At 39.7% G+C, this 14,099-nt stretch overlaps 1 protein-coding gene across 1 annotated transcript in view; it reads left to right on the top strand.

The window, feature by feature from the left end:
- Positions 1-13,774, top strand: part of LOC103810722 (opsin-5-like) — a 30,456-nt gene extending 16,682 nt beyond the window's left edge. Inside the window, exons 3-6 of the mRNA XM_009083638.1 lie at positions 7,659-7,758; positions 9,860-9,964; positions 12,457-12,680; positions 13,334-13,774. Coding sequence (XP_009081886.1) covers positions 7,659-7,758; positions 9,860-9,964; positions 12,457-12,680; positions 13,334-13,774 — 870 coding nt within the window. The remainder of the gene's footprint in view (positions 1-7,658; positions 7,759-9,859; positions 9,965-12,456; positions 12,681-13,333) is intronic.
- The last annotated feature ends 325 nt before the right edge of the window (positions 13,775-14,099 follow it).

Raw genomic sequence — 14,099 nt, 5'->3', positions numbered from 1 at the left:
CTGGAGAAGAGCTGTGTAACATCAGCTCTGTATTCAGCTCACCTTAGCATGCTGATTCACTGTGAAAAGGAGGATGTGGAGGCTGATCTATAAAGCAAATTAAAAAAATATTTGCCCTTTACTTTGCCTGTGCTGTGTCACAAAATTCTTCCTCTTCCAGATACATTTTTCTGAAACAAATTTATATCTCAATTACGAACACTGGAATGTATCCTCATTCTTGTTTCCTTGCAAAATTCAGAAACAAAGAAGTTTCAGAGATATTTGGTCTTCCCTATTTCTTTATATCTGGTCTGCCTTGGTATAAACTGAAGAGTGAGCACATTGCAGTCAAAGAGGTAAAAGCATCTTATGTAGACATCTGTGAGCTAAATTTTAATGAGAAAAATACTTCATCTGGAGGGAATGGGGGAAAAAACTGCCATTGCACAAATGGAATCATTAGCAGCATAGAAGATCATTTCAGTGTAACTAATGTGACTGCAGGGAAGTTCCGCCAGTTTCCATTAGCCATGAATTCTCCCTCATTTTCCTCTAAATTATTATTTCTGCAGTCAATTGTGACAAATTAGGGAAGTTATATATTTGGTACTTGAAAAATTATGAATACCCAAACTATCTGTTTGCCTGTTTAACAAGTCTGATGTAGACCCTCGTATGACACCCAAGCACTGTGTCAAACCACACACTGCTGCCTGGAAAGGGCATTCGCTGCCTGATGGTGCTGCTACAGAACCAGGAATTTACAAAGACTAAGCTTTGACTCCTGCACTTGCTTTTCCTCTCAGAGGGCTTTTAAATATCCTTTTCTTATTTTCTTATGTGGAAAATAATAGCTTTCCTCATTCTTCTTTGTTGCTGTGTGTTTCTAAGAGTTTAAATGTCTTCTCTTTAAAAATGCTGTCCATCTCTCCTTCGTCATTCATGGTCTTCTCAGCATGGGGCTGAACAATTCATGGTTTTTTGGCTTCTTCCTATGTGCCACATCCTCTCACTGACTTTTAAACAAAATTTCATTTGCAACTTAAATATCACTCTGATAATATCTGTAAGTATCTTAAATAGTCCTACCTCACAGTTAGTCATCTTCTATTTCACAAATGTATATTCCATTGAGTCAGTACACTGCTAGTGTGTAGGAAGCAATTCAGGTCCTGACCCAGATCCTGTGCTGACTGAATCAATGACAAGATGATTGTTGCATGCAATGGGCTGTGTATAACAAAACATCCGGATTTTCCACGCCACCGTCCCTGCAGAACCATTCCACATGGTGGGTTTCCAGATAGCTCTTTAAGGTGGAGAATAACCTGTATCTTCTACACTTCCTTCCAGGCTCTCCCTGGGCTACTAGGAGCCTTTGGCAATGCTTGTGACTCTCCTGATAGGAGCTGTCTGTTTTTCTGGTTATTTTGGTACAGGACCCATAGGAGACAAGAGTATTAACCTCAGAAGAGATCCGTATGCAGCCTTTTTAGGCTTTCAGCAATGTAGAATGTTCCTGTCTTGGCCACTTATGGCTGATTGGGTACCATAACTAACCTACCCTGCCTTCTGCCTAGGAGCTTTATGTGCAGAAGAAAAAATTCACTGGTAGGAATTAAGCCAGCAATCAGAGATGACTTGTACTAACCTGAGGGTGGCTACATAAGCAGACACCTTTTTGCTGGGAAATAGCACAGATGATTGTACTTTGGAGAACTCTGAGGGTCACTTGTAGTCTCTGGGCTGTCCTGGCAGAGCCCATGAACAGTGAGACCTCTGATTCCCTTGGGATGCGTAAGCCTCCAGAAACATTTAGCATGATATTTTGAAAAGGCAAAGGTCGTACTTTGAAAACAAAAGCCTGACTTTAATCTGATATTCATGGATCTCAGTTATCAGGGTGGGATCACCAGCGACCACAAAGCCAAGCCTGGCTTTCTGTAGAAATGTAAAATGAGACAGGTGACTCATGAGGCTGTTTTCTTCTTTTATCTGTGTTTGTTTGTTTATGTTAAGGGTGCCGCTAGCAATCAACAAGTAGGCTCTGAATTAACATCACTAAAGTGGAGAGGAAGTTTGGCTCATGCCCCCTGAAAAGAGTTTTACACCATGTAGTCCAGATGTTCCCAAAGGGCAGTGCTAGAGCTTCCTATCTAGTGCTTCTTGATTTCCCTCTACAGTAATTAAGAGAAAGACAATGGCAATTCAGCATTTAACCTGAAGATGGGAATCTTTCCATTCTATCTGAATCATCAGGTGGTGTGAGCTACGTGCTTCCCCTTCATTCTTCATAGGGGTACAGGAAAGACATAAAACTTGTCATGGTCCCATAGTGTCAACCTAGAGCTAGAAAGCAGATGTTCCTAAGCATTTGGAGATGGGGTACTTGAAGCAAGATTATAGTCTGATGAGGCCATATAAGGAAATTCTGAAAGGAATGATAGATTGGAAGATGAGCCTACGAGGGTTGGGGCCTTGCTACACCTGCTGTTTGCAAACAGAGAAGGACTGGTGGGAGATGTGGTGGTGGTCCAGAGAAGAGCAACGAGGCTGGTGCTGAGCACAAGTGCTATGAGGAGAGGCTGAGGGAGCTGGGGTTGTTTAGCTTGGAGAAGAGGAGGCTCAGGGGAGACCTTATCACCCTCTACAACTCCCTGAAAGGAGGCTGTAGTCAGGTGGGGGTTGGTCTCTTCAGTAGGACAAGAGGGCACAGACTCAAGCTCTGCCAGGGATGGTTTAGGTTAGATATTAGGAAGAGATTTTTTACAGAGATAGTAATCAGGCATTGGAATGTGCTGCCCAGGGAGGTGGTGGATTCACCATCCCTGGAGGTTTTCAAGATGAGACTGGATGTGACACTTAGTGCCATGGTCTAGCAAAGATGGTAGGGTTGGGCTTGATGATCTTTGAGGTCTCTTCCAACCTGGTTGATTCTATGATTCTATGATTCTGATCTATGAATATTTATATATTGGTTAAATGACTTGCTCTTGGTGGGCTTATTGCATTTATAACCACATTCATAGACAGGGGTATCCACTACTATGGGTGTAAAGTGTGACCTGAGAGGCTACAATTCTAATATCTAAAATTCAACCCAAAGCAAGTATACATTGAGTCTCATTTTATTAATCCACTACACAAACCACAAGCAAATAAATAGATTATTTTCTGGGTTCCCTACTATTACTAAAGCCAAAATCTGACCTGCATATATTAATAGCTGGCACTGAATGTGCATTAACTATATAGTAGTCTTAGTATAATTACATATCCATACAGATATTAGTATAGCCTAAATACTGCACTCATATATTTCCTATCTTTAGCATATGTCATCAACAGAAAGGTTGAATCATTTGTGAGTGCAAAATACTGAGTGTCTGATGCTCTTACTTGATGGTTTAAACTGTCTAATCCTGTATCATATCAGTTCTCATTGTTTACTAATAAATGGAGTGAAATTTGTGTCAGATACCTATAATGCCTGGTGTTAGTGCCATTACCTCTACAAAGAGCTATGTTGAAGCCTCCCGAGGCATTTAAAAGGCAGAATGCAACCATAGCACAGCAATGCCTCATTAGCAAACAACATTGTGGAAACTGTAGCAAATGATAAGTCTCTTTCACCTCCTGTATTGCAGGAAATCTTAAAGAAACTATTTGAGTGCTTTAGGAACACTGTGCATCAGCAGATTTAAGCAGTCTTCTGTGAAGACTGATTTTGATTATGAACCTTGGTTTTTTTCCATGTGACAGAAGAGTTACTGTAGCCTAGGTGACACATTATTGTACATTGGAGGGATGGGAGAATTGTGCTGTCATCAGACTTGAGTGGAATATATTTGTATTTATTGCAAATTTCAAGAACTTTTTAAATTTTAAAACATCTCAAAGGTATCTACAATTGCTTTCAGAAATTTGTTTCTCAAAGATTGATTTAGGTGCTTTTTTTTTGTCTCTTGACATTGAAAGAGGTTTATTGCCATTATCTGTTTAGAATAATTTGATCTGTATGCAAAAAATATTTTGAGACAGCTTATTGTGGTGACTTTAAATATATGCTATGGGCAAATAATGCCTGTATAAAGTTGGTCTTTGTCTTTACATATTCATTATCTCATATTGAATAGAAGAAAAAGACAGGACATTGTGGTTCTGAAGGGAAACCAGTGAACTTCGGGAAATTCACCAGTTGGCCAGAGGAGGGAGCGATGCAGCCTCTCTGGCTGGTGAGATCAATGTTTGGGCCTACAATGAAATGTAATAGCAATTTTGGCAATCTGGTTTTGTGCCATTAAACCTTGATTGATCCGATAATAAGAACAATAGCTTATCTTTTACTCTGTCAAATTTAAATGAAAATAACCCTTATATATCTGTAGGGATTCATAAGTATTAAGGACAGTAAAAGTGGGGCACACCCAAGCTCACAGCTAAAAATTTAGAAGTGCACTGGGGATTCCTGACTGTCCCTGTGTTGAAGTAAATGAATTTGCTTGCAGTAGGAGCTTTATGTCTTGTGGGTTGTAAATAGTACACCAAGAGCATTAGTGAGAATTAGTCTCAAGTACAAAGCAGAAAAAAAAACGCTTTTTCTTCAGTTGCGCCTTAGCTTCCAGGCAGCATAAAGATAATGAGCAAGTTCCATGACTGTCTCTATAGCCAAGGGAGTAATATTGGTACAGCACTGAGAGAAGAGCTCTTAAAACTGCTAATCTACTCCTGTTTCTTAATGGGTGAAAAGAAAAGCTGGTGAATCAAAATTACCGTGCAATCAACTTTGTGTTTATGTCAGAATTCATTATTACCTATTAACAGTGCTGCTATTTGATCATAATTAATAATAGGAAGGACAAAATTGCATTACACAAAAATGTGACTGTGGAAGGAAGGAGCTATTTGTGGGGTAGGATAAAAGTAAAGGAAAACCAGAACTAGGTAAGGGAAGAGCATCAATCTTCCAAAGTAATTAAATGTTATCTACTATTCTAGTATTTCCTTGGCTGTCATTCCATACATCTTGAAAGATGCAGAAAACTAAAATTAATATATATTTTTGTAATCTACAGATGTTTATCTCTGTCTACAGAAATCAGGACTGTTAAAGCAGTTTTTCTGTTGCTAACTACTTTGGGTTTAAGCAGTCACCTTGCTGTTTACAGTCAGTGTTGTCTAGTCAGGAGCAGAAAATGTAGCAGAGATCTTTCTTCCATATCCAATAGGTGCTTGTAGTAAGTTGGCTACAGCTAGAGGAAGATCCCTTGTTTTCTTCTGAAGACTTATGTCTAAGTGACACCAATATAAAAGTATTGCAGAATCAGTAGACTTGCTGGGAAATGGTGTATGCATAGCTGGGCTCAGTAGCTAACTCCTCACTGATAGAAGTTAGGCAGGAACAAGGAGGGGTTGGAGGATCCTGCTCCCAAAGCAGCCCTAACCCTGTTGGATGCTCTCTCATGTTTTAATGTTCCAGGTGCCATGGCCTCTGTATGGGCTGTTCTGCAGTTTGAGAGCCACCATTTTCCTCCTTTATTCATTTCATCTCAGCTCTTGTCATCTCCAGAGCTCCCTCTCGTCTGTGACATTTCACCCTGGCACCTGTTCCTAAACCACCAAGCCTGTGGCCAGCATGGGAGCAGTAAGCACAGCTGCCCTCGGGATACTGCTGCCATTTAGTCACTTACTAACCTTATGGCCCTGGTAACATCTCTGATGATAACCCCCAAACTAGCAGAAGCAACAGTATTTTGATCTGATGAAATGATGTTATGAAATAGTATGAAAATGAGACATGACACTGACAATGGTTCAGTCCTATGAACTACATTGATTTAGACAAAACAGCATTTTTTTTATCAAGGCACCATTCCAATGAAAACATGTAGGCTTGATCTTTCCTATGGTGACAATTTTATCTTCAATGGTAAAGGGAAGGAGTGTACTTTTTGATCCATGTTCCTCCCTTGTGAGTGTGCTCAAGGACTATTTGAACTGATCATTTAATATAATTGTCTCTCTTTGGTCTGACATCAGGGAAGGAGGGTGGGAGAAATATGGTCACATCTGCCAGTGATCTATTTCAGAAAAACTCCACGGGTTTCAGCACAGGGCTATGATATATAATAAGAGGCCTGTCCTGCTATTTTAGTATTCAGTCTCATAGCTCTTTAGACTTAATTTCAAAGTGTTTATTTGCATCATTGTTGAAATACTGCTTCCTTTCTAATCTAATAACTAATGCAATTGCTTAAGTTTATGCAGCCTTGCTTCTCAGTAGCCCTTGGCCATGCTGTTTTCCACATTTACGAGTCATTGTTAGAGCAAGTGGCAGCTGTTTACATCAATAAGGCTAATGAAATGCAGAGCACATTTACATATCCAGGTATTTTTCAACCTCCACAGCACACAGCAGGCCAAATTCAGCCTAGTGCAGCTTCTAGCAAGCAGCTGAGGCATCTGTGAGCATGCACTGGTTGGAAGTGGAGCACTGGTGGGTCTAGATTGGTGTAGCATCAAGACTTGCACATGTTTAAAATGTGGTGGGTCTGTAAAAGTTGGCATGAAAATGTTATAGAGTCAATGTAAGGGCCTTGGAAGTAAGAAAAAACACCAGCAAAAGAAATGATGAAGCAGCCCTATAGTAACCCTTCACCCAATTTAATTTATACAATCTGCCATGGTCTTAGCCTTAAGCCTGGATTAAAGCATCAGATTCAGTGCTGGGATAAACTGAATTCCACAGGAGTTGTGCCCATTCACACAAAGACAGAATTTGTTCCCATATAATAATGATGTGCCTTTCCACTGATAATTTCCCCATTTTAATGCCAAGTTACAGTCCAGAGACACTTGGTGGCACCTCCAAGAGCTCCTCTGCTCTGGACTGTTTAGTATATCATTGCAAGTCTTCGAAAAAAAACAAAGACTGCCTTCTGCATTTTGCCTGGATCATTTCCCAGTCATATAGTGCTTCCTGGCAGATGGCTACATCCATCTTCACTGCAGTCGGCAGCAACTTCCTTCTTATACCCATCAGCGAAGCTCACAGAGTATCACAGCTCTGTAACCATCCTGTGATATCCCTGAGACACTGACGTCAGCAGGAGCCTGCGGAGCTCTACAGCTCTGCCTGCGTCAGTCAGAGGTGATGAGGATTAGGGCTTAATAGATAGCAGGCAGCCAGGAGCACCAACAGTGAGACTCAATCTACTGGAACAATTGAGATTATTTTTTTGTGTTCTTTCTTTTTTTTAAGCTTTTCTCACTCAGCCAAGCCCATTACCTCCTACATTCTTCCCTCTTTGGCCTAAATTTCATAGGATCAGTTTGCATGTTTGTTCTGCCTAAGTAGGGCAGCTGCATCCAGTGTATTTTTGCCTATTCAGGGCTTTTCTTCTTTTCAGTGTAAAGTTTTTCTCCTTCATTTGGCAAGTCGTTTTGGGGAAGCTTAGATGTAAGGGTGTGTTTGCTTGCTTATGATATGTACACGACAGAGCACTTACATAATTTTGAACATTTACTTGTTCACTGATCTTATAGAAGATGACTGCACCTGACATTGTATATTTCTCTGCTAGTTGGGTTCGGGATCATTGACTTGAAAACGACAGAGGAAATTCCCCTTCAGCTCTCTGCAGTAAAAGAATATCCTGCACTACTTTGTTTTTCAGATTGATGGTTTCCTGACGCTTCTCTTTGGCCTGGCTAGCATTAATACCCTAACAGTGATCAGTGTGACACGCTACATCAAGGGCTGCCATCCTGAGCGAGGTAAGGAATAAAGGCAAGTCCAGATCTGCCTTCACTGAGCCTTGTGCAAATCTGTATTTCTCTCAATCACAGGCTATATTAAATATAAATTAAATGCCTTGAAAACCAGGACATAATGCAGTTACTTACATTACAAACATGTTTTCGTAGAATCCTTCAGGGTTAACTCCAGTAAGAGTCAAATTATTACTAGTACACTTAGGTCACCATGGGTTGAATTCATCGTTGTGTCAAATATACCACAGGTCATGCTGACTCTCTGTATTCTTCAAAACACAAATAGCTCCCAAGTGATACATCATTTTCTGGTTCTAACTGAAACAACTAGTTTAATCTTCTAAGAGATGATGTTTAAGAAGCTTCCAGTCCGTGATAATATCCATCATTCAGAAGGTTGCCCTATATCCAAACATTTTCACTTTTCAGGGTGTTTTGTCAGGGTTTGTGCACAGCAGGCATCATGGACTGCTTCAGATGGCACAGGGAACATTGTCTGCATGCTTTCCTCCAGCTTTTGTAGCACTGCACAGCTGCCATCCCGACGTGCCTCTCTGACCTCCCCTTGCTGGACATTTTCACACCACGAGAGATGAAAATTGCTCCTGCTATCCCCAGAACTGACCATGACCCAAGTCTGTCTGGACAGTCCCTGTCTCCTGCCTGTCTGCAAAGAATCATCAGCTTACACCCACACTTCTTCCCTCTCTAGTGCCTTGTTGATCTGTAACCTGAATATCTCAAACAAACTCAGTTCATTATTCTCTCCAGTGCAGGAAACCTTTTACTCACCACTCTGGTTTTTTGAACTTCATGTTCTGTTAACCTTTGGTATATGTGCCTCTGTGAGGGCATATGAGTGTCCCACTGCATGAATCTGGTCTGAAATCCTTTACACATTTCCTGCCCTGTGAAGCCCTCACCAGCAAGTCTATATAAACATGCCATCAATTATCCATTTCCATTTATGTCTCTTTATATCACCATGCTAACCCCAGGCACTCCCTTTCACACGATCAGTAGAAACTTTTCCTCACCATTTGACCTGGGCCTACTGCCTGCTGAAAACTTTGACTTCCACTGAGAGTCTTATGTAATCTCTCTTCTTTACACCTACACCTACCATAAATTCTCCCTAGTCTTCCTTTCACCCATCTTTAGATAATGTATGATCAATTTTCAAGCCTATGTTACAATTGTCTTGCATCATCTTTCAGGCAGGAACCTATTAATATCTGCAGGTAAAGCATGTGTAAAGACACCACTGCTAGTAATAGCACTAGCAGTATTTACTGTGAAAAGAACTTCTGCAGGGAGGGGGTTTTTTCCCCACAGAAGTTCTTCTGCAGTTTGTTGTAATGATAGAGTTGTTGAAGTTAACTTGCAACACAGACTGCTGTTGGAGCTGCTAGAATTTGGCTGTGATGTGTTCTACATTCATTGCATGTTATGAAGTCATATTTAAAACCCACATTTCTCTTTTGTGAAACTGTACCACATATTCATCTGAGGGTGTGGATAAGTTATGTTTAACTCTTCAGGAAATCTGAGCAAGTATCCAGTATAACATTACAAAAATGTTGAGGAACAGAGTGGTGGATGCATAAATATTTCCCACACGAACGAAGAAATAACCACAGTGTATGACAACAGCAGGACAGATTGAATAATTTGTATCAAATGGCTAATGTAGTTTGAGATATTTTCTCCTTTTTAACAGGGAAAACCTTGAAGTGAGTACAGAAAACCTCTGAATTTAGACTTACCTTGTCTCTTTCTGTGTAAAACTTAATATACAACTGTTTCCTGCATTTTACAAAATTGCAAAACATAAGTCTAACAGAACTTATTAATTCTACAGTGCTCAACAAACTCATTGCCACCTGCTTAAAAACCATTCATTTCCGCTGTTCAAGAGTCTTGAACACAAGCCTGACAGAGGCTTTCAAAATCAAGATATTCTTATGAATATGCTTTTTTTTGGTCTTAATATTCTTTTTAAATAGCTATGTTTTACTAGCTGTTGGTATAGGAGTGCATTTAGATTTCAGAGATATGTTTGCCTTTCCAAGTACTATTTTCTGACTAAACCATGCAATTGCAGGTCACTGCATCAGCAACAGCAGTATGACGGTGGCTCTGCTTCTCATTTGGGTAGCAGCTTTCTTCTGGTCAGCAGCTCCATTACTTGGCTGGGGCAGTTATACAGGTAACAGGTATCTTTCAGTTGTACTTATTTGGCACCTCTCCACTTAACTGAACAAAGTTACTTACCTTTCTCTCTTGCTGTTTGTGATAAACCAGACCAATTATCAGTGGAACTGAGAAAATCATTCATCATGCATGACATACATGCAGAGTGTTGCCTGCTTTGGTATCAGCTATAAAGAGATTTTTTTGATGGTATCACAGCAGAGACTTGGACCAAGTGCATATTACCTATGAAAAAAGAGAGGCCAGAAATATTTGGCATGGTTAAGCAATGAGATAAATGAAACTATCAAAAGATATCCTTCAAAAACTGTCAAGATTAGGAAGCTAGAAAAGAACACAAGTTCCAGCAAGTTAAACTTGAAACTATAATAAGGCAAGCCAGAAAGATTTGGTGAAACGGTTTGTTGAAAATATGAATGCTAACATAGCAAAGGAAGAAAAGATGTCAGGAATTTTGTCAGTCCAGAAAGGATTAGGGTGCAAGATAAAGCCGTATCAAAATAAGAGAGGGATTAAAAGTAGGAAAAAAATTGTGTAGTGAAGACTGCAGTAATTCAATGCCAAAGGAATATTCCCAGACCAGAAAATTTCTTCATGGAGAAAAGCTGGAGAAATTGTCCCAAATCAAGCCTCCAAAAATTCAACAAACCAACTGTCTAGAAACAAATGGTAATGATACAGGAGTCACAACAACTGAAATCATGTGACTGACATTGTCCAGCAGTTGCTTGTCTGGATCCTGTAGGCCTCTGCATCCTTTGAGAAGTCATGAAATCTATGAAGACTTATTAAAGTAGCTATATGCATATATCCTCTTACTTATTAAATAATACAGTAAACGAAATTCCTTGACGGTGCTTTTCAAGACCACTTTTGGGAGTGCTTTTCCCTACTGAGACTCACAGAAGTTTCAGGTTCCTGGGCTATCTCTCTTTAAACACATTTCCATTGAGGGCACCCACAGAGATGTGGGAGGTTAGCAATGGCAAGTCCAGCAGCAGGTACCAGCAGACCACAGCACATTACACCTGACTGCCTTGGACCTCTCACTTCTACACAGCAGCTGCAGGGGTCCCCAGGACCCCACTGATTTTTGGGAACACCACTTGTTGGTGTCCCTGCAGAGGGGAAAAACACAGCTCTGAATTCTGACTTGCAGAAAACCTCCAGGATTTTCTTTTCACATCATCTGGAGGCTGCTTTCATTTTTCAGTCAAGTTTTCACAAAGCAGAAACATGGAATTAAGCCAGATTTTATGGTTATATTTTTGAATCTTGAGGTCTGCTGATGAAAAAGGCAGAGGAGACAAAAGTCTATTTCCATTACTGAACAGATACAGGAAGCAATACCTAGAGGGTTTTGTGATAAAAATACCGAACTCTTTTTGAGGATAATCATAAAAGAGCCTTTAATCTTTTGCTCCTTTAATTCTAATTTAATTGTCTGAACCTCCTATCACCTGTGAGGAATTAAGGGATTTTTTTTCCCCTTCAGTATTATCACTGGATGTTAGAGAGAGATCTGTTGGTAAATCATGCAGTCTTCACCTGTATCATATCTCCAGGACCAGTTAATACTTGACTTACATAATTTTGGTTCATGCTTCATTTATTTGTAATTCAATTTGCTGCCATAGCTGTCAGAAAAACACTTCACGATCTATAGAAAACCTCTAATGTTATCAACCTCAAGTTTTCTATCAGGACACCTTTACAAACACATCAGAGGGTTTAAAGGAGTCAACTGTTACTCATAAAAATGTTTGAGCTGGAGACTGCACATTATTTGCACTGCCTTTCCCTTAAGTACCTGATCAGCTAGTGTCCCACTAGGTACATATCCTGCAATCTGCCTGACTTCATTCTTAAGTCTGTAGCTCCTTTGTAGTTGCAGGACTGATTTAGCTGAAGGTCTCATATTTTTATAACTATTTATATGTTTTAGCTTCCTATAATCTTTATCATAAGCTGTATCAATTTGCTTTCATGGTGCTCACCGCAGTAAAAAATTCATTGCCTCAAGAAGCCTCAATATTTTTATTTTCTACTTTGCTGTTTAAGTAGTGACTTTTTACATTTGGCATATTATCTCTGCAAGTCCTTGTTCTGCTGTTACAGTGCTCATCTTAGGAAGTTACTGTGTGGAGTGTTATGACAAATAAGAGTAGGTATTGCTCAAGAATATCAGACCTACTGAATGATTACCTTTTTTTTTCTAATAAAGTATCACAATTTCCTATCCTGAATCAACAGTTTGTGAATTATGGAAATCCAAACTGGACAGAATGACAATACACATTAAGACTTGTTACAGTCTAGCTGGTCTTGAAAAATTGTTTATGAGGAAATAATGTCACATCTCAAATCAGAAAGATCAATCCATTCTTTAGTGCTTAATGGAAGAAAAATAAAGTATTTTAACTGATTAATTGCTCAAAAGCGGATAAATATTCTAAAAATGCTAACCAACCTATTCTTGCTTTCCAGATCGTATGTATGGCACATGTGAGATAGACTGGGCAAAAGCCAACTTCTCTACAATCTACAAGTCCTACATCATCTCCATTTTTATCTGCTGTTTTTTCCTACCTGTCACAGTCATGGTCTTCTCATATGTGTCGATTATCAATACTGTCAAACTAAGCCATGCATTAACAGGACTGGGTGATCCCACAGACAGACAGAGAAGAATAGAGCGAGACGTCACCAGGGTGAGTTTGGGTTTCATGTTGGGTGGGATTTATCACAGTGAAATCTGTCTTTCCAAAAATTGGTCTCAACTAGAAGAGAATAGAACAAAACCAATCAATTACCTTTAATTTCTTTATAATCCCTAGTGACAGAGTCTGAACTCGGTTAAGAATATGAGGTTTGTTTAAAACTTCTACTGCATCAACTGGCTAATATTGGTGCTACGTCATATATGAAAAATAATCTAAGTATAATTGTAGTGGGTTATACAGCACAAAACCCAAAAATTTGGTTTGGCATATGCTGTCTTCTTTCAGAAGTTATATTACTTCTGAGCATACTCAGAAGTTAAAGTGAAGCTTTCAATTTACTTACCATTGACTTAAGTCTACCTGAAGTCTTCTGCATTCATATAAATATACAGGACAATGTAGCTCATTCCATAGGGATGAGGCATTGCTCAACCACAGCACCATGCCAAAATTCAATATATAGCTTTTAGGTCTGCCTTCATCAAAGCAAACCATTTGCTTGTCTGTATTCTCAGGTAAGCCTCAGAACAATCTGAACATTTCCTTTCCAGCCAAATGTTCAAGCTACTATTCCCAGTGTATTCCTTCACTGGTATAGTCTTTCATAATAGATTTAAGACTATTCTTCTTCTGTCTTTTAGGTTTCTGTTGTCATTTGCACAGCCTTCATTATTGCATGGTCACCCTATGCTGTCATCTCTATATGGTCTGCCTATGGTCACCCTGTGCCCAATCTTACCAGCATCCTTGCCAGTTTGTTTGCTAAGTCTGCTAGTTTCTACAATCCCATTATCTACTTTGGAATGAGCTCCAAATTTCGGAGGGACATTTTCATCTTGTTTCATTGTGCCAAGGAAGTCAAGGACCCTGTGAAGCTCAAGCGTTTCAAAAACCTCAAACAAAGACAACAACAACCCTCACAGAAAGAAGAGAAATATGTAGCAGAAATGCAGCCTGCACCAAGCCCTGACTCTGGGGTGGGAAGTCCAGCCAACACCCCACCTCCAGCAAACAGGGAAGTGTATTTTGGTATTCTTGATACACCATCTAATAACCCTGATATTGAGTGTGATAGACTGTAAGTTTTGCAGCTGTTTAACACACATATACTTTGTGTTCAGGAAGACCCACTTCAGATCAGCGCTTGAGTGATTTCCTAATTCCCATTCCATCTGTTTCTTGCTTTATCACTGATGACTGTACAGCTGAAGCAGATCAGATGGTAAAGTGATATTTTCCTTCTGTGTAGGTATAAAATGCAACAAAGTACATTACAATGTGGGCAGCACACCCAGTGCCAGAAACACTTGGGTTTTACGTGCATGCAGGAGAAGAAAGACTGACTTGAGGAGAGCAGGCATTAGCTAGTAAAAATAACTAGTATGTTCCTATCCAAATTTTATCAAC

The sequence above is a fragment of the Acanthisitta chloris genome, unplaced genomic scaffold (genome assembly GCF_000695815.1).
Source record: "Acanthisitta chloris isolate BGI_N310 unplaced genomic scaffold, ASM69581v1 scaffold23151, whole genome shotgun sequence".
Classification (NCBI taxonomy): domain Eukaryota; kingdom Metazoa; phylum Chordata; class Aves; order Passeriformes; family Acanthisittidae; genus Acanthisitta; species Acanthisitta chloris.
The sequence above is the reverse complement of the archived record's forward strand: the minus strand, read 5'-3'. Positions and strand labels throughout refer to the sequence as shown.